Source organism: Macrosteles quadrilineatus, unplaced genomic scaffold (genome assembly GCF_028750875.1).
Source record: "Macrosteles quadrilineatus isolate MER2022 unplaced genomic scaffold, UCM_ALF_1.0 Scaffold_2__2_contigs__length_208266976, whole genome shotgun sequence".
Classification (NCBI taxonomy): Eukaryota; Metazoa; Arthropoda; class Insecta; order Hemiptera; family Cicadellidae; genus Macrosteles; species Macrosteles quadrilineatus.
This window is the reverse complement of record NW_026542595.1, coordinates 120320279-120345294: the sequence shown is the minus strand read 5'-3', so window position 1 is coordinate 120345294 and position 25016 is coordinate 120320279. Positions and strand designations below refer to the sequence as shown.

Genomic DNA, 25016 nt, shown 5'->3' with positions numbered 1-25016 from the left:
CTCTTTAATTTTTCAAAAATTAACTTTTATTACGAGGTATATTTGACTGTGCTTGCTCTTTGGTTGTAACACAAGACGAGTAGCTATTTTTTGAACTTGTAGGCTATTATCTGTAATATGTTTTTCCATACATGACAGTTTTGATGTTACCAATTGAATATTTGAATACCTTGGTAACAGATTCTCGTCAATAATATAAAACATATAGAAACCATTCTTGTAGCCCAAAGAAAAATTACATGCATATTTTTGGGGAGCAAATTAGCTTAAAGAATATTACGGTTTGACCAAAATATGGTCTAACTCGGTGCTATATTTAAGAAATAGAAATAAGAATATCTTTACAGTATTATCATTAAATACTTAAGTACAATAGATAACGTCAGAATCAACTACTATTTTTCTATGGATTAGGTCTATTGTACTGTATTGATTTTTTCGACCCTTATACATTGCACATGGTTAAACTCCGAATCGAGTCTTGGTAATACATGCTTGTCTATGATAGCAACACACGAAAGTCTGAGGTGACATTAATAATGTGCATTGACACAAATATGGTTTGATATGGCCCTAAAATCTGTTTTCCGACCCTGCACATTTGCTTATAGTTAAACTTGTGTTGGAGCAAAAAAGTTATTCTAGGCCCATTAGTTCATATGTACTATTTTGTATCAGTATTCAGACAAATATAATGTATTTTGGTTGTGATCTAATCACAACCAAATAATAAATAATAAATAATAAATGAGGACAGTCAATAAAAATGTTTGATGTCGCAGAGTAGAGTACAGGAGATGCGTACTGCGTAGTACAGATGCTTAGTACAGAGTACGTTACCCTGGGCGCTGATGTAGTTTCCGAGCTGCTGACGATGTTATCAGATGCTGAAGAGCCGCTGAAGCTGCGTCAGCAAGCTAACCTTCCAGGAACGGCGTAGGAATCTAACATTCAGGCCATTGTTTCGTATACAGTGTGTGTTGAACCTTGCTTTAAATATTGAATATGCCATTATGGTTAAACAAGAAAGAAAAATGTATTTGAATGTTAAAATATTTCATCAGTACTTGCCTAGGTACGATAAGTGGACAGTTTGTTGGTTTTATGCCAGTGGAATTTTGTAATTGAGTTCATTATAAGATCGAAAAGCAATTCAACCTTATTCATTAGGACTGTAATGCACTTCATTAGGAGTGCTTTGCGTATTGCAGAATATGTGGAAGGGCGGCGTTGACTTGAGTGAGATGATGTTCGCAACTTTGTTTCCAACAAGACCAGATATTTAATCCACTCAAATGTTTGATATATATCATCCTAAGACCTAAGCTAACACCCAAACCTTTGTCGTAAAAGTATTGACAATCATGTTTACAATTTAAATATGTAAAATATACCCTACATTAATCTTATAAGAAACATCCGTACTGATTATTCTTTAGCAAATAGTAATTACTTTCAATTTATCATGAAACGTTCGGGCTTGCAAAGATAACACAAAGATTGAATAAATTCAATAAGTTCTGAAAAATAATGTAAATATTCTTTGGATTTTGCATGGTTAAAGGACAACAGATTAAACAGTTTTTGAATGTGATTAAGAATTTAAAACTATATTTAAAACGGAAAAACTTAACTGTTTGACAACAAAGCTACTGTTTTTCTTTTAAGATTAAACTTAAAACAAAACAATCCCACTAAAGTAACAATTACAATGTTTTTAGTAATACAGATGTAGCTTGATTGAGTGGCTAAAAATAAAGTATTTTATCGCCTGACTTAACAAATATTTCAGAGGTTAAAAACAAAACCCATTGATTCATCATAGTTTACTTATGTATAAAACAACTACTAGTAAGCATTTAGTAGTATTGACTCGTAAAGTCAATATTATATTAGGAACTGTTTCTAGAACTAACACTACAATCTAGATCCCGTGTGGAATTATTTGTTTGACAATCTTCCTAAGCCCAAGTTATTAACCAAACACAAATTGAAATAAAAAAAAAACATACACAGCTCTGGACTTACAACCGTAATAAATATAGTGGACGTTTTATTTGTAGTTTAGGTGGATAGTTAATTTTACTGAGAAATTATAGCCAGTCTAACTACTTGAAAACTAACTGTAAAATATATGCGAACATTCAATGTTTTACATTTACAAAATACATTAATTATGTTTATCTTAACGGAAATTCAATGTTTGCAATGAGATCAAACACAGTAAGATTATAGCTGTGTGTGTGTTTTTTTTTTGTGAAAAGGGGAAATAATGTTTTCAACGGTTAACACAGATTAGGACATGCTAGGATGAATTAGGAGTTAAACCTTCTCTTATTAAGCATTAAAAATGCTTCCATAACATCAATACAATCAAAAACAATTATTCACGAAGTATCAAAAGTAAAAGTTTTTGATATAAGTTAGTAAAAGATGTTTAAAGCCGTTCTAAATATTTATCATTGCTAGACATTAGGTAACGCTAACACGTTTTTAATAGCTAGACCAAGACAAAATATCAGACAAAGCGTATTTGTGAATTGGAAAATTACAAGACAAAGTTTGAACAGCAAACAAATAGTAAACACACAATAATTCAATAAACGCAATTAAACCCTTGGATTGGTATTCGCAATCGCAATCTATCCAAAGTGATTGTACATAACATTCAAATACAGTTAACAAAAAATACATTATAAAAGTAAGGCCTAATAGCTATCAAAAAATTTTAATAACGACTTGGGTTGATGTCCCTAAAAAATATAATCTAATACTGTATGAACACAATAAACAAATGCAAAAATCATCAGTCTTACAATTAGATAGCCTCATTTCATACTAGTAGGCCACAGCGGAAATTTGGCAACGTCACAGTCCCGGCTTACCGAACTAGTTGTAGCACTCATTCGTGTAGTCTGCCCAATGCTAATGTTTACACATTCATTAATATGGCTAGTAGGTCGGTGAGTGCGGCGTTGCCATATATTGGGTGCGGCCTTGACTTACCATAGCCATTAATATTTAATGTCAGGTGGTTTCTTCGTCAACAGTCGCTAGTCTACAGGACGTAGATGATGGATCTACTGGCTGCATGTCTACATATTCCGATGTAGCGATCCTAGCCGCTACAGCTTTCTCCGTGTAGTAGAACGCTACGTTGCGGAACTCTTCGTCATGGTAATACTTCAGGTTGCCCACGATGTTCATAAAGCTGGTTCTACTGGAAGGTTTGTTCTTCCAGCAAGTGGTCATGAGAAGCTTCAAAGGTACAGGAGATGTCTTAGGGATATCAAGTGTTCTTCCTCCAACAACTTCTCTTGTGACTTCGTCATTGCTGGATCCCTGGTACGGTTGTTCAGCCATGGTCACTATTTCCCAGAGGACTACTCCATAGCTCCATATATCGGAGTGACTAGTGAACACACCGTCCCAAATACTTTCAGGGGCCATCCACCTTACGGGTAGGAAACACTTGTAAGAACTTCGTCTGTAGTAATCGGTTATGTATATGTCCCTGGACATCCCGAAATCTCCAACTTTTACAGTCAAGTCTGCGTTGACCATGCAGTTTCTAGCAGCTAGATCTCGATGGACATACTTATGAGCCTCCATGTAAGCCATTCCATCGGCGATCTCTAAAGCCATTTTAATCATTGTAGCGATTGAGACCGGGGTCTCTCGCATTTCTCTTAAATAAGTTTTTAAGTCTCCAAGTTCCATCAGTTCCATCAAAGCCAGCGGAGGACTTTTATTGGAAACCACCGCGTATATTTTAACTATGAAGTGTGCGTCTACCATGTTTTTCATGACAGATGTTTCGAATAGAAATTCTCGTTCCTCTGCTGTCGTAGCGTCTTGGTTCACGGTTTTGATCGCACACCGTAAGTTCTTTGACTTCCATAGACCTTCGTAAACTTTGCCGAAGCTGCCAGTTCCCAGTTCTTTACCAAGTTCAACGTCCTCTCTGTCGATCTCGTAATGGTCAGGTTTGTACGGAGGGGGATTCAAATCAAATTCGGTATCCCAACTGCCTTTCTTACGATTTGATATTGTAGAAATCACGAAAAAGATAACGATAACTGTAAGCGAGACCAAACAAAATGCGAGTACATAGAGGAATATTGGTCGTGAGGAATGTTGGTTTTCGATTTCATATACTTCAAAAGGAACTGGTTCGGTGTAAGGGCCTTTGCCGAACAATGATATAGCTCTAATCCTAACATAGTATTTTCCTGCTGGAAAACCTTCGATTACGTGTTGGTTGCTATTTTCGATGTACTGAGAGTATGTTATACATTTTGTTTTCATATACTCTACGGATCCATTTTCCAAATCCCTGTGACGATATTCTAGTTCAAACGCAACTACTAGACCGTTTGGATTTTTCGGGGGTGCCCACTTCACAATCTTCCCGTTGTTCATATCAGGCAAAACGTCATAATAGGGAATAGCGTCCAGTTCAGTTTTTCCTTTCGTTCGAACTGTTATCATTTCTGATATACTGCATCTGTAATCTTCTGAACTATCATTTTCCAGTTCACTCTCGTGCAGTTCACGGCATGCTTTCAAATATATAACATAATTCTGAAAGCTTTTGAGGTCTTTCAGCACTAGATTTATAGATTTAGGATGCAACCGTTTTACACTGTGATTGATTTTGTTTTTCTCTCGTTCTTTAAACATTTCTAGGTATTTGTTTGATTTGCGATTATCAGTGACGATTTGATTTTTGTTCGTTGACAGTTTTTTCAACCCCAATTTTGCTCCCATATGTTCAGAATGGTTTGTTTTCAAGTCGAAATGAATAATTAAAAAATCACTACTCTCTTGGATAAATCGACTGTTGTAAATATGTGCATAAAAGAAAGATTTACAAGAAGGGTGTTTTGAACTGCCGGGTGTACTAATAGGTAAATTTGTGCATTCGCCACATAACATTTCAAACTCGTCTTTCGGTAAAGTGGGCTGAGATTCGCAGCAATTATTACTATCTGTGTTGTTCACGCCATCATTTTTATCTAGCATTTTCAGATCTCCTTCCTCAAAGTCCTCTAATCCTGGCAACATTGGATTTTCACAGTAATCCCTTTGAAGAATATAGCCTTTGTTTTCACTCAGCTCGTACCAAGTGACAACATACTCTTTCAACTTTCCGTTAGTTCGTCGAGGTGGCTGCCAGCTTAGTTCTATCTCTGTGTGTGACTTAACTAAAGCTCTCAGACCAACGACTTCAGACGGTGTAGTAGGTAGTGTCGTCCTTCGATGCATATCACTTCTAGTCACATTATTATACATCGTATAAGCAATAACATAAAACACATATGTAGTAGCAGGTTCCAAATTGGTCAAAACAATATCAATCCCTTTAGATCTCTGAAAGCCATTCGAGTCGACTGAAACATCTTTTGTTCTCCACCCATCATCAGAGCACTGTGTAAAACTGTTGAATATAGTAACATTCTTAAACACATCTTTTATGTAGTAAACCACGTACCTAAAAACCGGCAAAGTTTCCGTACAGTGTACATGCACTCGTATGGATTCAGACGTCACATCCCGTGCAGTGATATTAGTTTCGATCGGACTACATTGGAAATCGTTTCCATTGGACTTGTCAAAAATACTATCTGTTTCATTAAACCTTATGACTTTCACCAACTTTTTAATTCGGTCGAGGCAAAGTTTTGGATTAGAGTTGAAAAGTAGTTTACCTTTGAGAATTTTGAGGTTCTTCTTCTCTTTCCAGTCCCAAAGTTCTTGAAGGTTCTCGTTGTGCGTTACGTAAAGCGAGTGATATTCATTGTAAGGGTCGATACCGTGGATCACCGAGAGGTTCTTGAGGAAGTTTAAGTCCACTAGTGAAGACCGCTTGATCTGTAGGTGCCCTGTGATTTGTTCTATCGACCCGAGACTCTCCTCCAGAAGCTTGTGAACCTCGTCAGACATGGAGGCTTTGATGGTAATCTCTATTGACCCACGGATATACGTGCAGTTCTGAAGTCTCAATGCCTCTGCGATACTCGAGATCTTCGCTCCGTTACAAACCTTGGGACATTTGCCTCCCTCACAAGGAGGACAGAGTCCCATCACAGTTGGATCCACACCTCCGGGACAACTGCTTACACATTGGTTTTCGTGGATCACGTAATACCTTGTTGAAATGTTCACTTCATTTGACTGGGTAGGGACTCGTGTCGCAGTGCAATCTTTTCTAGTGACACATCTCCGGTTGAAGTATTGGTACCTGCAAAATAACTTTGGTGTAGTTTAAGTTGTATATATGCCGATTAACTGGTGTAAAACCTACATTCGCCGGATCTGAATGTTGCAGAAAGGCAACTAGATTCAACTGATATCACAGTTATCATCAGGACAACACAAGACCAGAGTATTCCAAGATCACTTGAATGCAGGAGTTTTTTTTGCGTAGCATATGTAATCTTTGGTAGTATTAATAAAATGCGATCGGAGGCTGGGGCTCTGTTATATAAAGTTGTTGCTTTTGGATGGTATCAAAATTCTGTTCGTTAGGCTGGTTAAAAATATCAAAGGATTGTGAAAATAAAATTTTCAAAAAACAAGTGCCAAAAGTGATTTCTGTAGTCTTATAATGTGTTTAAAGTTAGGAATGTAGTAAATAAAAAATATAGCAAGAGTAGTAAGTACTGTTATACGAAAGTGTAGGTTCAACAAACCATTAAAAAGCATGAGAAAGATTAAATTTAGTACTACGACATATAACCAATAAGCGAACCTTTTAACATTTATCTTTCGTGAGGATGGATTGCACACATAAAATATACCCATACGATTCATACCTAAACCTTACAGATTTATATCATATTTACTATTGGTATTTAAGGGTGTGCTTTACCTCTCCACCACGCGCTAATGCAAGGGTTTAGGATCTCCGTCATTGTCAGCTTAGTTCTTAACCAATTTAAAATATATTTATGTTAATTTATTCATTTCTTATACTTTAGGCTTGTACTTTTAAATTTTTTGATAATAGTAGAATTTTAAGTGGAAAGTGACTGGTAAATACTTCTAAATAAGCGTTTTTCTAAAGCATTTTACACATACAAAAAAGTTTTAGATGAAAATTAAAAAAGTAGAGTCATAAATTTGAATCTAAGGAGTAAGAAACAATCTTCAGATGAAAAATATTTTAAAAGTTAAGTGAGTAATTTAAGAGGACTTAAACGTCTGCAAGCGCTTCTCGCGGCGCTGTTCAATGGCGCAACAAAGCCACTGGGCCCGAGTTGAAATTTCTAAGCTGAGGTAGAGCGCACCCCTTAATTTGCCATCAAACATTCTTAATGATAAATACAACTTTTTCAGTGTGTGGGTACTTAAAATATATCCAGCTCCTACAATGGCTAAGTCCTTTTAAATTCTTAAACTTTTGCTGCTAAACTATTCTACACTTACCGATGTTCAGTGATTCAATTTCGTCAATTATCTCAAGGTCTTACACGAATGCCATTACACTTTACGTTACATTACAGTATCTGTGGTTAAGTTATAGTGTTAAGTTATACCAGAACACAAAAGTCAAATCCACTTAGACACATATTCTCAACAATGGATGTGTTTGATTTTTTATAGTTTAAAAGCATAGTTCTCAGTCTGGGTTTAATCTTTGACTATTAATACAACTTCAGTATCCAATAGTCAATGGTTTAACACACTTACGTGTTTTCCGGGCAGGTACTGGCGCATTTTTGGTCCAGATCGAAGACGCCTTTACATGTGTAGCACTTTTGAGGATCATTTGGGTCACAGTCGCCCAGACACATAGGACTACAGTTTGGAGACTTCCATTTACCCTGGAATAAATAAAAAAATTGTACATCCATTTCCATAAAAAATTAAAATTCGGTTGCATGAGTATAAGTTTTGTCAAATGTTTTGGAACTTGAGTCATTCGCACCTGAGAAGTATACAGACTGAAACCTTTTAACGTACGTTTAAACCATTAGCTTGTAGTTAGTTTCAAAATAAAAAATTAACGTTGAATAATGAATTGATCCACAGCACTGTAATTGCAATTGCTGCTCTGTTACTACAGTATTTTCACTCCGTCTTTAAATCCAATTATAGCTTAATAATTGACATTTACGACCAAAGCATGTTTAATTTAACATTAATTATTTACATATTGAAAACACCTCAATATATTACAAATGAGTGTATTGGTAGAACATAGAAGAGAACAACTACACTACTTGTGGGCTGGCGACAACGATGTAGTTTTTTACATAGTTGCTAGTGACCCCACACACATCCACAGATTGTTTCTATATTCTTCGTTCTAGGTACTACTATGACCAGCATGTTTATTATTTTGTCGGCTTTCATATTCGGTTTCCTATTGAAGTACTACAAACCCTTTAAAAGCGAAATTCCTATGGTGAATAGTCAGACAGGAATTTTACCCCCGCAATGAGCTTCTCGCGGCCGACACTTACGGTCGCTCGCGCGGCTCTTTAGCAGATTCTCTCTTAGTCTCACTCTCACACTACACACACACTCTCTCTCTCTCACACTCAGTCAGCTTACTGACGCTCACGATAGTAAATTAAAATATTCCCAAACTGAATTTTTCACAAACGCATTGAGTTTCTTACGCTTCTTCCTTTCTATATATAAATAGTTGTATTACATATATCGGGTATGTTGATAGGCTCTAACCAAGTTCTCCGAATTTGGTGCGACAAGGTCGAGTCCGATTCCCGGCATACCCACAAAGGTTTCACGAGATTGGCCAGCTTTCCCTTAATAGTGTTAGCGGTTCCCTAACTTTAAACGTAATTGATGTTTACACTAAAAAACATATGGTATAGAGGATTGTGTCATTTAAATTACCTGGCACACTGTAGAGTTCCAGCAGGCGAAAGGGCAACGGTCGGGACATCTGGGACAATTCACGGGACATGTCGAACAAAACGCTTGGTTCTGCAGTTTGTTTAGATCGCTGTTCCATTTTGTGATTTTATCCCACTGGACAGTGTTCACGAAACACAGTTCTACACGAAAAAGATCAAATGTTTAGTAAGGTACTTTTAACCAAATGAGATTGTAGTGCTATACATTTTTTACAGTTACATTCTCATCACTTGACAAAACATCACCTGGATTTATCACCTTTGATCCACCACTACCAGTACTATTGACTAAGAATATACAGTACAGTGTTTTGTTCAAATTTTGAGCTTTGACTTTCGAATTCTTTAGGCTTTACTACAAAATCATTTATCAAGTACCAATCAGTTGTTTGGAGAATGACTATTTCTGCCAACTGCTACTTTTGACTATGGGAAAAACTAAAGCGAGCTGATCTGGTCTAGTGCTTCAGTACACTAATCTCACTAATTACCAGTGGATTTTACATGGAAGTGGTAATGCCACATCCCTCTGGGATGACCTGAAGTGATGTGAAACAGTTTCGAGCTGAGCCTAACGTACTAAAATAAGAAGGTGGAACATTACAAAACAGCACTCTACTTAGTGGCTTATTTAACTACCTTAGTTTTGAATTAAAGATATGCTACAACTGATTTACATGGATTTATACGTATACTTCAGTGTGCAAAAATCGTCATAATTGTAAAAATGTTTTAATATCACCGCAATAAAGCAAGATTTGTGGCAAAAATAGGGTAAAATAAAATATTCTAATTGGTATCAGAATGCTGACACATAATTTTTCAATTGGTTTTTGGTTTCATTTTAAAATTGAATATCCTACTACTTTTATGTACAAAAGACTTCCAATATACTGGGTACCTGGAGGGGTTAACTAACTAGAACTAGAAGATCCATTGAATTACTGACATACCGGGTTCCATGAAAATCGGATCACAGGTATAGCCTTATAGCTCTGGCAGTTAATTGTTATGGTATTTTATCGGTTTTTATGAAAAAATCACAACAATCACTATACATTTTGATGCTATTTTGTTAAAATATGCAAAGACAAACTAAATTAAAAAAAAAAAAATCGTTGGAGACACATTTGTTAAAATCTGATCCATCCATTATTTTATTGGGTTTTATGGGAAAATCACAATTAAAAACAACAATTAAAAATACTCACTTTGATTCTTGTTTATCATAACAGATCCCATGGTGATCTCTCGGAGATTCAACAACCCTATCTCCTGAAGACTAAACATCTCGTAGACAATCAGGGAGAAAAATTCAATCTGTTCCACGCCACCGATCTTCTCTAGGTTGGGGAAAAGCTTTCCCAAACTGCGAAGTCCTCCGACCCGAAACAACAACAGATAGTGTGTAATCTCTCTGAGTTTGGGGAAACTGTAGTTCTCAAAGTCTTCTTCTCTCATCTTTTCCATCAGCACTATTTGCACACTTCCTTCTACAACTGTACAGTCTTGTAAGCTGGTCAAGTTGGTGACGTCGTTCCTTGCGTCAATACTGGAACAGATGCCTGGGTCGGGTAAGTGCATTGTATCCGAGTATCCGATCAGGAGTATCCAGAAGTATCCGATGAGTTTAGGTTGGTATCCTGAGGAATGCATGGCTGACTTTTGTTTGAGTGGTGTCTACTACCGGATTTCTAAGTTGACTGTGGATATGGTGCAAAATGTATTCGACATGATCTGGAAATTGAAAAAAATGGTTGAAAAAAAGATACTGTAAAACTGTCACTGGAGGTTTGTCAATGATAAAAACCTATAATGGGGCTACGTTCACCTGTTACTTCTGTGTATTCAGAAATTGCCATTTACACATAACACGCGGCCAATAATGAACACAAAATAGAGGTTTAAAAGTTACTTCATATCTAAAGATTGCTGACACGATAACTAGAAGGATAAATATTTCTTTACTTTAGTGTAACTCCTCTCTAAGATGTTATTTTAATTAGGTATTATACAAATAGCTCGACGTTAGTGATAGTAATAAACTACGATTTTGGTTGTTACTGAATATGAACGAATGAAAGCGACTTAAATAATTGAAAGTTTTTGTGTAATACAAAGGGTTCTAAGAATATACAAGAAAATTAAAACATCAACAAATACAAACTCCAATCTTAATAAAATATCTTGTAACCTGTGTTTTGTAATGTACAAAAATCCCGTCATAAAATTCACATTTGCTTTAGTTTCAAGCGCGTTTTAACATACAGCTGAACAGAATCAGAGTTTCAAAATGACCATGATGTTTAAATTTTAGAAATTCCATGAAACTTAATCTAAATGCACAATATAATATAAAAGGACATAGTACAGCCAGTGGTTAAATTCAAAAGAATTATTTTTAGGTATAATTTAAAGAATGCTATTTTCGTAAGATTATTCACTTTAAAAATTGTTTGAAGGTTCTTATCTTTTCTGACCTTTACAAACTAATGCAGCATAAAATCGTGAAGGAATATAAAGTAGTATATTTATACAAACAAATATTTCACGTATAAAATTACACAAATCATACACTTAAAGTATTTCTCTAACAAAATATATTGCCCGTGTATTAGGGATTAAGCTAAAGGATGTAATATAATCCAAGCTAGTAGCCATTAAACGGAGCGGAGCCATGCACTCAGATTTAATTTGATTTTTGCATTTAGGTCAACCGACAACAGTGTGCGGAGATCGCTTGTTTTATTTTGTAAAGCTGTTATAGCAAATAAATATTGTAATTCCATAATGTTGTAGATGACCATAACATTCGGAAAAATTTGCAATGTAGAAAAATATATTTTTTTTATTTCCAACAAAAAAATAGGGAATCAGCTGGTGTCGAGGACAACATGTTCCTCCCTTCACATGCAATAGAAGTTGTCATCACTAGGAGCGATTATAAAAAGTCCTCATCAATGTTTACATATTCTTGTTTACAAACATAACCTAAAATATCATGCAATTAGCAAATTTTGCGGTTAGCGAACCGATAAATCTAACATATGTTTTTTTCTGTTTCCTAGATGAAGTAACCCAAAAACAACGATTTTGCAGACGATGTAGAGAATTAAAAATGGCTGTTCTCCGGACAGTGTGATGAAAACTACTATTTCATCACACTGCACCGAAAATAGCTGTTTTCAATAAACGCGTTGCAGGTCAAAGTAGCTCTTTTCTCCCGAAAAATCAGTAGGAGTCGATGACGTACGTAGGACACTTTACTCACTCATTAAATTCGATTGTAATCAATCGGTTGTATCGAATGGAACTGTTATATCTATCAAAGTTATCAATTGTTTTTAGTTAATCGATTTATTGTTTTGACCAATTTCGCATTGTTTGCGTTGAATCTAAGAAGTTCGATGACACTGGAAAGCAGTTTCCGCTGAAAGCCCGAGCAATTCAAGAAACTAATGATACAATCATAGTTCTGCATATCGATATCTGTGTACACAAATACAATCGTAATAGACTAAACGTATAGACTCAACGACCTCACTAAACAAATGCTTGTTCACAATACCAAAATTGAAAACAAGTTGGAAGTTATTTGGGAGATTTTGTTTACGAGAAAAGGATTTTAGTTTTGTAGCTTAGTTTTAGAAAATAATGGCGTAATATGACGAAAAATGTAGCTCATCACTAGGGCAAATAGTGTCTTTTCAACCCGCGCTCATTTTCCACAAAATTGACCTTTTGTTGGAAAAGAGTCACGTTACGCCTTGACAAAGTATTAGTTGGTTGCTATTATAGTGTTGGCTAGTTCTTGAATTGTTATAGGTTTTTAAACGATTCATTCACTTTGAAAGTGACAAGATGGGAGACAGAAAATGCGCAATAGATAGATTCAAAAATGTATATTTAATATATTTTTTATCTTGATCGGTGATCTATTTTACCCCGAGTAGGTAGCGTAATTGCCATCTTTGGCGTCACCCCCGGACTCAATCAAACAGATATTTAGGTTGTCCCGTGGTCGAAACCTCTACCAAAAATATATGTATTGTGCAAACTTCTCTATTTTCACCCCACGATGTAAATAAAAAAAGCGATTAGAATTGCTTCCGTTTGCTTTGATTTTCTGTTTATATTTCGTTTATAATTTCGTCACGAGCATGGGAACCTTTCAGGCTCATGTTAAATTTTAAATTTAAATTAATATTTTTTCTCATTTTTGAACCTGTTTTAATTTACAACGGGATTCTGCACATCCACAGGATAATATCTTTATAACAGTTTGCGTGAATTTTCCCTGCGATGCACACGAGCTGAGAAAAAATGGTTTTCAAAAAACATACTTGACTATTGGAATTCGTAATCGTCCCTATTACAAAATTATATTTTAAATGTCATATGTCTCAATCGTAACTGATTTATTAGGTAATGTTGATAATGTTAATACTCAGAGTGTGCCTAAACGACCTTCGATCTTGCAACTTTGATAATAACTTATCATTGATACAAGTTTGCTGACCATGCATTTAGGAAGTACACTTGCATTAGTTTATCTTAATGGCAGATATCTTAAAACGAAGCAGAAAATGTTAAAATGCAGTTTTGAGGTTCCGAACGAATATAGTCAGTAAATAATTTAAGAACTTTATGCAAATTTTTACGATTGGTTTGATTTTAAAAGTGATAATTATTGATAGATGTACATTATGTGAAGTTATTGAACGTGTATGAATTTAGTACAGCGTAGTTTCTGTATAGAATAATTAGTATCAATTTTTACTTGGTCATTAGAGTTAATTTGCGTTTCAATATTTAGACAAATACAAAATTTAAGATATTTTAGCAGTTTTGGGGAATTTACCATGTAGAGAATAGGCTCTTAACTTAAGTATCATAAAAGGACCTAGACCCGCGGCTGATGCACTTCTTAGTATTAATAACCCCAAAGGCAAAAACCACCATCCGATCAAATTCATCTATAGGTAGAATAAGGCTAAGCTAGTCAGGTTTCACCTAATTTAGCTTTTTTTTACTTAAATCGTTAGTACATTTAAGCAATTTTTCATTGATTTTTTTTAAATTGATGTAATTTAATAGGCCAAACGCCTTAATAAATTGCTGAACTGTTTTCATGATATCAGCGATTTTTTAGTAATTTTAAAATGTCTGCCTTTTTACATTTTTAATTGAACTAATTTAACTTTTTCCAAGGTTTTGGACACCTTCTCCAGTCATATAGATAGGTTAGAACAATCCAATGATGAAAATGATAACGTAACAAATACAAAATGGCAGTTAACAAAACCATTATAGAAAAAAATATTCTTGACTTTCTCTCTTTTTTCCATAAACAATGTGCATTCGTTTGCCTGTTTACTTACAAGACACTGTATATTTGAATAAATAAAATGCATTTAATTTAGAATACACTATACTTACAATTTTACAATAATTAGTATTACTTTTTATTATTACTTTTTTCCGAAGTTTTGGCGGATTATTTTTGTATGTCAAAAGTATTTCACGCTGCAGAGTATCAGTGTAGAACTTCTAGTTAGTGTCATATGAGTATATGGGCTTAAAATCAACCTGCATGTGTTAAATACTACACTGCGTTTACTGAACCAAATTGGTCCAATACACATTATTACGATCCAAATTTAGAATAACTACAAAACATTAAATAATTCTTGACCTATATTCTTTAGACTGTATGTTGGTACATCCACTAGCTAGAGACACTCTATTTCTACTTGACAACTTAGTCTCGTTTATAGCGCGCGTAAAGGCGTACCAAAGGTTATTTACACTTTGACAGGTCGCAATAAAACACTTTGATAGTTATGTGTTTAACTGTGCAGCCCTGTAACACTTGCACAATACGGCTGTATTCCGGTCACTTGTGAAAAAAAACAGGCTGATCACTTGTGTTGCGGGTCACACACAGAAAGAAGTTCATTGTCAAAGATAGTCCACCATAACCGCTTCTAGTAAAAAATCCAACTGTGCGTAATTAAATCCCATTTGATGAAGCGGGCGGTAAAGAGATGTTTTCGGACTAGTCATTAAGTGGAAAACAGTGTAGTGTGGCGAAAAGTAAATATTCTGACACATCAAAAGAAAAATATACAGTTGCTTTGCTTGGTACAAATTAGGAAATTGTGTATCACCTACTCACAACTTGTGCTTGTAAGTTGGTTTACTCAAGAAAAAGTAAACTGCAAAACAATGCATCTACTGATATTTATTCAATATTTTAAGTTTAATTGAATACAGCCCAATAGTTAAATTATCAAAACCTAATATTTTTACGGGAATTTTCTCATTATGGCCCTTTAATTCAAGTATTAGGTATGCGGATTGTCAAAAGTTCCTGTTCCTTATTAGCTTTATGTATTGCGATTGTGAGTTTTCTAACTATTTCGCGAAAAACACAATTGTTAATGTAGAAAATGTCTTAGTACGGGCTTACAACTTCTAAATAGTTAGTATAAAAGATATTTTAGTAGAAAGAGGTTTTAGATGCTATAGTGTAAATTTTGAGTGATTTCATTTCTTTGACTACTTAATTCGCAACTTGGCCAAAGAGTAATGAACATACAGAAGACGGTGGTTCAGTGGTAGTAGTAGTAGTATCTTATCTTTTACGTTTCACACCCGCGCTGGTGCGTGTCATGTTATCATCAGTGCAGACGTGTGCACAATCTGATCCATGCAGACTCTAGCCTGTCCTAGTCACTTCACTACATAGACCGTTATTACAAGTTAATATAAACAATGTACGGAATTTGTGTTTGGCATCAAACTGAGAATCTATTATAGTTTGTTTGGTTTTAATAAAATTCTACCTCTGAAGGCAAATTTGACAGTCCAGGGTCTAGTCTAACTTACTATGAGACCTACGGTAATAGCTTTATACCTTATATAGAAAATTAACCAAAATTGACTGTAGAATGGATAATAATTTATTTTGCAGCATTGCTACAGAATTTATACATGCTTTTTAGCGTTGATAAAATAAGCAGAATAACTGGGTAGCTGGACCATGTCTCAGACCACCAAAGCTACTAGCTTTTCTCAATATTGAATCGCAATCCTCCTGTTTAAATATGATGAACTTTCATAAAGTCAATCCATGTTGAATTCAGAAGATAAAAGTCACTTTAAATTAGGAAAGTAATAATTTAGTAAGGCTAGAAATAAGTGAATATAAATAATTATTAGCTGCATTTAGCTGAGCTAATATGATGCATGACAAAATTGAATGTTTGTTCTATAAATGAAGTAAGATCCGACAGTAACAAGGAATCACAGTTCTATGCAAGGAATCTGTAAAAGCTGCTGCAGAGGCAGCTAGTAATGTATTAAAGAGTTTTCAGTATTTTGAGTAATTAACAGAATCACAGTAAGGTAAAGCACACATATAGGTAGTTATTTTTACAACTATTTTGTACTTCTTTATAACGGTTTAGTATTGCAAAACATTTAGAAATAATGAACAAATTCAAAAATATACTTTTATTATTTTTTCCATTAAGACTAATCAATATTTACTTCTCGCCTTATTATCTTAGCAGTTTGTATGCCGGAGGGGCAGAGCCCCAGGTCGATATCGAAACAGGAGACGTATTTATTCATTTAAAACACAAAGTAAAACATGTCGGATGAATAGTTGGTTGTCCAGGTCCAGTTTGTTAGCACAATAGTCCGAATTAAAAAAAAAAAAAAAAAAAAAAAAAAACTATCAAATAATAATTATGAATTGTAATTTTTTTACGTATGAAGTAATGCCATGTCATGTATATAATACGTAACGTATATAATGCTTTACGTCTCACGTGCAAAAATAACAGTTGTTGTAATACAAGCCCGTCATAAGTCAGCAGCAAAGGTGAAGCCTCTCCATAAACATGTATGTATATCGGCTACTGAATGGTATGTCGCTCGGCATTCAACAAACATTGTAAATCTGTGGCAGCCTCGTGTACTGCAAAATTATCTTTGAGCTTAAAACGACTAAATAAGTCAGCTGTATGACTGTCATGAATAGTAAAATCTTATCACAGCTGAAAAGATGAGGAGGTTACAGTGCTCACTTAGTAATAAAATAGTCACCGGTTCGATTGTGAGATAATTATAGCTTTTTGATCTTTCAAAACAGTACCCAGCAGTAGGCCTACATAATGAGCAGTACTTGATCTTTGGGCTTTCAATAAATGGTTCTTGCTCGTCAGATGGATCATCAAATTAACGAAGAAAACGGTACGTGAACAATAAACGTATCAACGGTTAACCTCAACCATCAACCATGAACAAGAGACCTTGAATTGATGATGACAACAAACTTTTCAACAGTTCCTCCAGACACAGCAAGCAGCATTTATTAAAAGCACAATGATCAAGTACTGCTTCATAAAGCTTTATAAGAAACTATTTAATTCTTAGAATTTCATTAGACAGCCAGTCTTGGTCAGAAACTAAGCTACAGAAGGCATCTCGCTTGATTCTACACTCATCCTTCACTCATATTAAAATACGCAGGTGGCATCCACATCTCAATTGGTAATATAATTGAAACGATATTAAATCAATGAGACACACTTATGTAACATACGTGCTATTAGCTTGGTATTGGATTAATAGTCAAGTAGTAGGTTACCACGTGTATTGGGGCTGAATAGTGAAAAAGAGCTTTTAAAAAACCCAACGAGCTGAACACGGTCCCTATTCTAATGTTTATTTCATCTCTATGATATTTTAGAACGAATATATGAGTAGCAAATTTCGGTGTATGAGTGTTGAGTTTACACGGCTCTACTATAAGATTTGATATAGTTCAGTCAAAATTTAACTCAATTTGGTTACAATTAGTGGGAGTCTACTAATACATAGAAAGTTTTCCTCAGTTTAAATAATAAGGTTTTTTTTTTAAGATGGACATGCAATAAAAGACGGGTGTCAAACTGACGTTCATAACATTATCAGATACCTAAATTCTATTTAACCAACTTGAATTCGGCAATCCATGAGAGATATATAGTTGTCTAACTTAGAACTTGCTTTGAAGAGAATCAATAGTGGTCGATCGTTCAATACTTAGATTTCTAATATGTCATTGATCCCATCATAAGAAAAACGGTTATAAAATTGCCCTTAAAATCACCCATTCCCCTTTATTTTCTACTGAAAAGACCATGACCTAACAGGAGCTATAAGATTGATTTGTACCATTAAAGTACATTTAAATTTAGTGATACTGATGGTAAACAAAAACCTATTTTTATAATAATATGCAAATAATTAAATGATCATCTTATTTATTTGAAGATTTTATAATAAAATTGTGTTCACCGAATATTTACACTTACATTTTTATGTTTGTCATACTTTCGGATTACTCAAACAAAGTAAGTACAGTAAAAGGGATGATGTTTTACCTAAATTTACGATGTGCGAGAGGTTTTTATTTATTTAAATATATAGCATTAATTGACGTTTGTTACAAAAATACTGGAAAAGCCAATTTTATTTCTATTGAATTATCTTTCAAAAAATTACTCAGCACAGTTTAAAAAAATATATTTATGTTAAAAATCAATAAAATGCAAAAGGTTTTCAAATAAAAGTTTTTAAGTGCAAACATATAAAATTTTTTTACAAAAACCCTAGTATTTTTCTAGCTAGAAACTAAAGTAAAAATAAATTCAAAACATACCACAGACATTTAAAACACTTAAGCGGTTGAAAAATTATAATTAATGATTAATTAAACTAATAACTAATGTGTATTTTGACTTACCAAAATAGTCATCTATCAATGGCACTGTTTTAGTTTAGACTTTATCCACTGTTGACAAACACCACTTAATAAACACTGACACATTGGGTGTGATATGCCTTGAAAAGATTGTATAATACTGTAGAGAAAACAATGGTTACATAATATACACCGGGTTGTCTGTCTGCATATAATGATTACTCAATTTCATTCAGTACATCGCACTACTACTAGGCCTATCATAGTAACTGACTGTTGACTAACTACACTACTTTGTACAGTGGCGGTGTCTAGTGTGTGCTGAGATGACTAACACCGCATACCCAGCCATAACAAAACTACGTCAAACTCGCCACAGTCATTCAGTAGTCGTTCGAGTAACAGTAGTATTCATATTGGACGTGAGAGGCAGATCCCTCCACGTATTTCATTGATGGTAGGTAGTTTCCGGGATTGTGTTGCCCCCTGTCACAATTTGGGATGATGTATATACAACTTTGCATTTCATATGAGCTGAAGTACCCCCTACAAGAGTAAAAGCTCACTCCTTACACACCTTCTAAAATGGTTGCATCAGACACCATGTAGTCTTATTGGCGAAATATCAGGCAATTAGCCTAAATATTTGAACGTGGACGTTTAGAAAGCATCTGCATTGATGCAGGTTTGTATGATATAGATCCACTATGCAGAAAGTGCGTCAGGACAGGGAAGAATACAGTACTGATCGCTGATGACATGTTTTTCGACTATAAGAAGCTCCTTAAGGTAAGGAGGACAGCTCTTGACAAGAAAAATAAGTAAGGGGAAGTAAAATACCTAAGGAGGAACCAATAGATAGAAATCCGGTATTCGCCAGGTGACAGGGCATTGCAGACATAGGATGTGCAAAAAAACTCAGTATGGAGACCTAAACAAAGCATAACCGTCTATCTTAAATTGGCTCAGACTCTAATCTTCCAACCCTAGACATTCAGCCCAACATTACCTTACCTAAATCATGATTCATGAGTGTGGCAGATTGGGTAAAAATATATAAAAATATATAACCATACGATCCACGAAGTCAAAGGTGATACTGCACTACGGCCGTTAACGGAGATAACTCCATCTTTGGGCGCGTAGAGGTACAATAAACACAATATTTGTTCACACATTACTACTAATTAACGACGGACACACGATGATACACAAAAACATTTAGAGCACTATGTTAGCTATGTTTTGTTGCACGGCTTAAAAACCGACGACCGACTGTTCAATCATGGTCAATTTGAGACGGTGTTGGATTTCATTATGGCTCTTGTGCCCTTTAAATCTGGCCTATTTAAACTCTTACCAGTCTGGCCAATGTAATAGGAGTTGCACTCTCCACTCTTAATCGTGTAAATCCCTTGCTTTTCTATAATATTATCCAGTATTATCCAATATTATATTTATAATATCGGTGTTTTTCTGCATCGTGGAGCTGACAGCTGACGTTGAAGCTGTGATTGTCTCTAAATCACTGATTTCCTTTAGAACATAAACATGGTGCTTTGTACAAGAAATCGTTTGTTGGTCACACACTTGCTCTCAAATTTACATTTTTTTAAAATCATTATTAAAGCATCCGAGTTTGAACAGAACACAAGGGCAGTAAACAAATATTTCATACTATTGCTAACAGCATATTTATTAACTCTTTAAAGTAGGTCGTAGTAAAATTGTTTTTTTAACAATAGACTATAACTCATATATTAATTTATAGGTTAGGATATTTAAAAAAAGTAAAGTAATTACTTTTTCATTGATGTCGATAAAGAGAGATGGAATGAAGTAGAGAAGACCACCTCAATATCTTCCTTGTAACAATCTTCGCTCTCTTTCTATTTCCATCTCTGGACTTTTAATGGCTGACATCTTTATCTTGGTGATATTCAGTTATATTGTATGTCAAAAAAAATATAATGTTTAGGATATCTTTTGACAAAACAAATATCGCCTTTTAGCGAATTTCCCTATAGGGAAGTAGCTATTACCGTAGGTGGCACGGTAAGACCTAGACCCGGGACCGATTTACTTTTTCATTTTGATGTTCCCAGAGGCCAAAAACACCATTCGTTCAAATTTTTATATATGTATATATATATATATATATATATATATATATATATATATATACGTCCGTGAACGCGATAGCTTGAGTAATTTTTGTCCGATTTTGATGAAATTTGGTTTAAAGGTGTAAAGCGGGATAAACTTGAATGAGTTCGCAAACCAGCATGATTGGACCATGGGAACGGGGCTTTACGGGGGGTTTTAAGGGGTAAAAATTGGTTTTTCTCACTTTTGACCCTCAAAACACCAAATTTCCCAATTTCTCTTTAGACCTTTTTAAAGAGCTTAAAAAAACAATTAATTTAGTATATAAAGTATTTTTGTTCGGTTAATAGTAACGGAGAAAATTAAAAAAATTGTAAATTTAAAATTCCCATGTTATTCTTATGGAGAATATTGTCAAATGTTGTAGTTTGCTTGTTTATGGATATATTTTGTATTTTGATCAAATGAATTATTTTGTACTAAGCTATCAATATTTTACAAAAAAACACACTTTATTAGTTTCCTTGTAGCAGCAAACCTAGGTACTGGTTAAACCTAATGTTATGAAAATATATTTTATTGAAAATCAATTAAGACAAATGGAAATTTGCTTAGTCGGCAGGTTTGCTGCGGCGGGGGTATTTATTAACATTTTTAAAAAGCGAATCGGGTCCGTACAAATGATACGAATTGTCTTTGGAAGGTATACTTTGTGAGACTTTTATTTGCAAAAAGGATTTTAGGCAAAACGAAAACTATGATTTTTGTTATTTGGTAGAGAAAACAACACATGATATACAAATTTAAGTTTCTGTTAACAATTGAAAATAAACAAATATTGCAATTTGTATGTGTCGTGTAAGGAGTGACTTAACAAATATTGTAGCTGAATGTTTTGGTTTGTATTGTGTAACTGTTATTTTAAAAACGATTTATTTAAGGATTTGAAAATGATCATTTTCTTAAAAGCAGGATAAAGTACTTCCAAATATAGTATATGTTGGTTGGCTAAGTAACAAAGAAAAACATGTTTAAGACACAATATGATTGTATACACTATACACACAATAAAAATTATAGTCTTGACTTGACAATTTGCATTATTATTTACTTGGAATGGAATAATTGGTATATTTAATTCTACATGTTTATACTCTTTGCTATGAGCTGCTGTTGAGTGTTTTAACAGTTACGAAAGATTGAAAAATAAAAACATGTCAAATGAATACAAAACGTTCAAACAATGGGACCACTAAACAAAAGACACTTGAGAGTCAACACTTCACTCATTTCGCTTACTGAGAGAAGAGTGAATGGTTTCAAAGTGAGGATTGTTTATTATAAAATTCCTGACGCGCGCTACAATGGGACTAGCGCTGAATACGCGACGTTTTCATCAAAAAAGGTCAAACGGAGTATTTGTATGATATTGTCGTTACTTCAATATTAAAAGGGAAACGCAACTGTTTTTGGATTCATTCGAAATTAAAAACAGTTAATCTAGAAATATGTTTTAATCCATATTATATAACGTTGTGGTGTTAAAAACTTGATTTATGTTCGGATGATCCCTAGACTAATGTTATTCTATACAATAAAATTAATATTTTTATAGTACTTATGTAATAATTTAATCGATTAGCTATACATATCGAGTAGAGAGGTGCGATGTCGTAGCTGAATGACAGAAGGGTTGTAGTTGTTGATCCTGAGAATATATTTTATATATAGGGGGTTTGTGCTTACAAACTGGACAAAACTATCCAGGTTTGGACTCTGTGATAAATAGTTCTGGTAAAAAAAAAAAAACTGCTTATCCCTTCCAGTAACAATGATTTCAACTAACGAATTCAGTACTCATCCTTCTCTCAATTTATTTTTAAATTACACATTCTGGTGAGTTGGAGTCGTTAAAATGATAATGATGAACTGACTATATTTTCATTATTAGGGAATTGGCTAGCTGCTTCTTAAAGAACGATTTAGGAATAAATAGGTGCGTAAATAGTTTATTAGTTAAGGTAAACAATCGTGTGGGAGTTCATGGTTTTCCTACCACCTATGGCTTTTAGTTGAGTATTGTAACGTGGTGGATGAGACAACTAAAGCTATTTTGTTTGTTTACCAACCAAACAAATAATTGGTGTGTCAGGCAACATGACATCTTTCTGTTGTGGATTACCACCTCCGGTTTGAGCCCATTCCAGGACCAACACGAACTGAATCAACTGTATCAGTAAATACTTCCTCCCATTGTCAACCACCATTGTAAGAGGTTAGAGAAACTGTGATATTTTACAGGGGAAATCGCAGAATTTTTAACAACTTATAAAAAGTGATTTTTCAGCGTTGGGCATTGTACCGTTTTGTTTAGAGTCCATTATACTAAATAAGAATCAAAATCGTTCGAGCAGTATTTGTGAAATAAATATTTTCTGCTGTTGTGTGGGATTTTAAGAAAAACGACGAACCAAAGATCTAAATTTTAAAAAGTGGAAAAAGCACGCGGAGTAACTACGGATATATAATAACCCGCATACCAAGTTTAATCTTGGTAAAGTAGTTAATCGAGTAAACTAGGTATTACGTTAAACCCTAAAAAGTGTATTCCACTATGAACTGTAAGTCCCTTCGTTTCCATTGGCTGTATGGGATATTAATTAACAGTAATGTCTAAGGAATATGTGAGCCTTAGTCCCTAACAAGACTACAAGATCGTGCCACTCATCATACGCTCATATCCATTCATACTTGGCTTAAAATACCTACGTTCGTATGGTTGCCATTATAAAGTAAAGTATTTAAGAATTAAGGTATTTAAATTTGTTTGTAACAAGGATCGCAATGGTGACCTTCGATCTTAGATTTGTAGCCTTTAAACAGATTATTTACTCAAAATTGAGAAGGTGTAATAGAAGTTTTCATAAAGTTATTGATGATTATCCAAACTTAGAATTCAGTTTATATGAAACCAATGATGGAAACCATGATGGAATTCAGCAGAAAGTCCAAACATTTTTATTTTGTACATAAGTAAGATGTTTTCTGATAGGATGGTTTGATAGCAACCATTTCAATACTGACAAGGTTAAGTCAACACTAGATGGATCAATATCGATAAAGTCAGGAATCGAGTCAAGTCAACGGTAAAACTTCACATCTTCCTTTTATATTTTAAATGAACCTCCCAGTTATTTCAATGCTTTATCTATATCGTTATTTGTTTACGTCAACCTTGATTTTAGATTCTTCCATAAATCCGTTGCTTTGCAATAACTAGTGTGTTATTGAATGGTATAAAATTTACCCATTTCAGGATGACACGGTGCGTTCTTTCAACCTTATAAAAGACTTTAAACAAATTATTAACAGGTAAACACTTGTCTTGCATTATGTCAAAACTTACAAAATAAATTAATAAATCTCATTATGTTAAATATTTCACCATTATTTGCAATACTAGTATTAAAAACGTCCATGCAATTATAACCAAACAATAAAATGTGATTTAATGATGGTGTATTGTTCGACGAAATTAATTAATTTGACGACTCAAAGTGATTGATTGCTTTTCATGATTGTCAATAAAACCATCCCGTAATCAATTGTCGGAAGAATTTTATTGTTGATACTAAAACTGTACAAGTACTGGCCAATCCAATTAGGAAATCGGTTTGGACCCAGTTTTATTTCATACTAAGAAACTGGGATCGCCACTTAAGTTTATGAACCTAAGTAGTTTTTACCGTTTTATGAATCTAATAGTATTTTAGAAAATTAGTGCATGTTATTTATATGTGCGTAATAAATGGTTTTATTACGGTTTACTGTGAGTATAACATTACATTGATTTTACGAGGATAGTTTGCGTTGTTTAGGCACTAGCCCGTTTCAATGGCTTCTCCATCTCTTAAATAACAAAATAAAGAACAAATTGAATACAATTATGATAGCTTTTATCATAGAGTATTTTTTAATTATTGAGTAAATTTTTACGTGGTAGTAAGATTATCAGTATTTTAGTAAGTTAGAGATACAAGATAAACTGAGAACTATGTCCTAGCAAATCTGCAGCTAACTGGAATAAATTAGAATTTAGTTATCCATACTGTATTCTGTACATTTGAATGGCTGGTAACCAGAGCAATTATAGTGCTCGGCTGGTAATAGCTTCAGTATCCAATAGTCAGTGGGAAGCTTTTTGTTGTTTCGAAACTGAGCTCAGCTGTACCTAATCATTGGGATTTCAATCATAACTTTAGTTA

The 25016-nt window shown here is 34.2% G+C and overlaps 2 protein-coding genes across 2 annotated transcripts in view; one reads left to right on the top strand and one right to left on the bottom strand.

Moving 5' to 3' along the window:
• The window catches only part of LOC128985782 (uncharacterized), a 103269-nt gene that overhangs the window by 18088 nt on the left and 60165 nt on the right, over window positions 1-25016 (top strand). The window lies entirely within an intron of this gene.
• LOC128985780 (insulin-like growth factor 1 receptor) lies at window positions 2646-18873 on the bottom strand. Its single transcript, XM_054405649.1, has 5 exons — window positions 18688-18873; window positions 10100-10625; window positions 8869-9029; window positions 7696-7829; window positions 2646-6244 (listed from the first exon to the last, which is right to left on the bottom strand). Exons 2-5 carry the CDS (start codon window positions 10542-10544, stop codon window positions 3028-3030), a joined length of 3957 nt encoding a protein of 1318 aa, XP_054261624.1. The 5' UTR covers window positions 10545-10625; window positions 18688-18873; the 3' UTR covers window positions 2646-3027.

Bases quoted from the DNA above. Each gene is read 5' to 3' on its own strand.
- LOC128985780 (XM_054405649.1), bottom strand. From the start codon at position 10,544: ATGCATTCCTCAGGATACCAACCTAAACTCATCGGATACTTCTGGATA. The intron at 9,030-10,099 runs GTGAGTATTTTT...TTTTTCGTGTAG, and splicing joins TATGATAAACAAGAATCAAA to AACTGTGTTTCGTGAACACT. The intron at 6,245-7,695 runs GTAAGTGTGTTA...GTTATTTTGCAG, and splicing joins AGTACCTGCCCGGAAAACAC to GTACCAATACTTCAACCGGA.